At 40.3% G+C, this 2,467-nt stretch overlaps 1 protein-coding gene across 8 annotated transcripts in view; it reads right to left on the bottom strand.

Moving 5' to 3' along the window:
• The window catches only part of EYA1 (EYA transcriptional coactivator and phosphatase 1), a 144,816-nt gene extending 142,700 nt beyond the window's left edge, over positions 1 to 2,116 (bottom strand). For all 8 annotated transcript variants that reach the window (XM_031058630.1, XM_031058632.1, XM_031058631.1 and 5 more), the window contains exon 1: positions 2,009 to 2,116. In XM_031058630.1, coding sequence (XP_030914490.1) covers positions 2,009 to 2,041 — 33 coding nt within the window. In that variant the 5' untranslated portion in view covers positions 2,042 to 2,116. The remainder of the gene's footprint in view (positions 1 to 2,008) is intronic.
• Between the last annotated feature and the right edge of the window lie 351 nt (positions 2,117 to 2,467).

Raw genomic sequence — 2,467 nt, 5'->3', positions numbered from 1 at the left:
GAAGTTTTCATCTTTCCTATGGACTAGCACCAGGTTTTCAAAGTCACTACATGTGTTTGGGATCTTAAATCCCAAACAGGTTTGGTTTCTGGTTTCTAATTACAGAGTGCTAATCTATCCCTCACCCTCTCTTACTTTCTATGCACACACACAGAGCAAAATAAACAAAAACCAATGTTCATGCCATCATCTTTATTTTCACTGAGACTCTTTTGCCTTCTGATGACTGCTTTTAGGAAATCTCCCTGCTGGTCAAGTGGCTGATGCAAATGCAGCAGACTGTCTAGATATGAATGACTTCAAGTGAACCTAATTGAAGGATCTGATTCCAGGGTTTAATACCCCCATTTTAAACTTCTCCAATGACACTGCAATCAGAAGAGTCACACCCTGCCCTGTGTCATGTACCTTTGGGCTCCTCAGTCCTCACTTACAGAAGCCTGAGTGCTGGTCAGTGCAGTGGGTCTATTCAGCAGTTACTGGCTTAGATTTTGATAATCCTGATAGCATCAACAACTACCACCCACCTGGGTAATGTGAAGGGAAACTCTGAGCAAATTAAGCATTTTACAGGCTCCCTGGACCAAGTGGTGAAAAGAAGGAATGGAATGAATAACCCCAACAGGAGCGCTGGTGGTGCCAAACCATGAACAAATATTTCCCTCCACACTTCTGTTATGTTAAGCGACAGTTACATTTGTCATTACACACAGCCCCAGCACACAATCACCCAGCCCAAACCCTCACAGCACACAAAGCCCAGGCTATGCCAGGCACACAGAGGGGAAGTTTTGCAGTGGAAGCCACAGAAAATCCTGACAGCATCAGGGAATGGCTTTTCGTGCATGGTGGAAAGCCTGATTCCAAATAGAACGAGGAGCTTGGGTGGTGCTGAAAGCTCTGGCACGGCAACTGCAAACAGGACCATCCCTGTTTAGTGCCTGTTGGTAACCATGGCCACCCTTTCCCTAAAAGTTAACATGGTGGTAGCAGTGATGGATAAATACCCAAACATACACATAGAGACAAGACTGGAACAAATGAACACTGGAAGAAAATCAAAGCCATATTGCTTCAGACAGCAAAAATTGCACTGCACATGAAGTGTAACAAAACACACAACACAACAGGCTTATTATCAAAGGGCTTGTTTTTTTCTACTCTGTTGCTACATGAAATGGAAGCACCAGGAAAACTGGATATAGAAACATAAAATACAAAGGGAAGAGTGAGAGAGAATAGACTACTGTCAAATGTAGAAAATAAACACATCAGGAAAAAATGCAGGAAATAAGTCTAATTAAATTTACTAAATAGCTTTTGGACTTATTTTATAATTGGTAAAAATAAGGTAATCTCAATATACACACTTTCTGTTAAACAATTCAGAATAAAAACATATATGTAGCATTTTGAATTTCACTGAGTGCCAAGAGTGATGTCACAAATTAAACTAACAAATCCAAAACACACAACTAATCATTTGACCGTGCATTAAACATTCCTAATTGTGCTTGATAGTTTGCAAAATTTCTTACTATTGTGACCCTACAAACAGGTATTTACAACAAACAACAATGCTACATTTTTTTGCCACTGTTCTTAAGACTTTGCAGCTAGGAGTTGCACTCGCTTTTCCCAGAAGCAGTATTTGCATATATTCACAAAGGCAAAGAGAAATAACTTCAAATAATGGGATGAAAACTCTCCAACAGATAAAAATGTTAACACATAAGCACAGCAGGCCAAATATTTCTTAGAGAAAGCAACAACCATCATTTTGTAATATGAATCACTGAAGACAAATATTTTTAAAGCCACACTTAATTTTCTGTAGCTTTAGCACAAGCCTCCATCTCTCAATTAATTTCATCATTCCCTGCTTCTTCCAATCACTAAAAGTGCATGTAGCTCTCTTAAGACTTTCCTTTGCTTGGTTGCCACAAAAATAATTGCCACTTTAAAAGCCACAACTTTTTTTCTCAGGACTGACAAGTTGTTTACTTACAGACTTCCCATTTATTCCCTCGGGGTCTTCCATTGAAGATTTCTCCTTCCAAATTATATTCGGGCTATTAGTTACAGGGAGCTTCAGACAGTGCTAGCACACACACACCTGTGGAAAAGACAGCACCACATCGGTGGATTAATTTGTTGGCATGAAACTAGGAGCTGATCTTCACTTCTGCAACTTTCCAGCAACTAACAGGTATTCACAAGTTGGGAGCAGTTGCCTTTGAAGAACTGAATCAGTCTTGAAAATAAACACATAGCTGAGCTGTTTATTGCGAATCCACACAAGCCAAAAGCAGGCAGCGAGAGCCCCGCTGTGCTCACTGTCTGCAGAAGAATAAAAGGCAGCCAGGAATGCTCCTATCGCCACTATTTCTGTGCCAACAACACATCTCTTCTTCTTTATTTTCCTTTTTTTTCCCCTTTAGGAAGCTCAGCCTTCCCCTGATATCTA

The sequence above is a fragment of the Geospiza fortis genome, unplaced genomic scaffold (genome assembly GCF_000277835.1).
Source record: "Geospiza fortis unplaced genomic scaffold, GeoFor_1.0 scaffold121, whole genome shotgun sequence".
Taxonomy (NCBI): domain Eukaryota; kingdom Metazoa; phylum Chordata; class Aves; order Passeriformes; family Thraupidae; genus Geospiza; species Geospiza fortis.
Note: the sequence above shows the minus strand (reverse complement) of the source record. Positions and strands in the feature narration are given on the sequence as shown.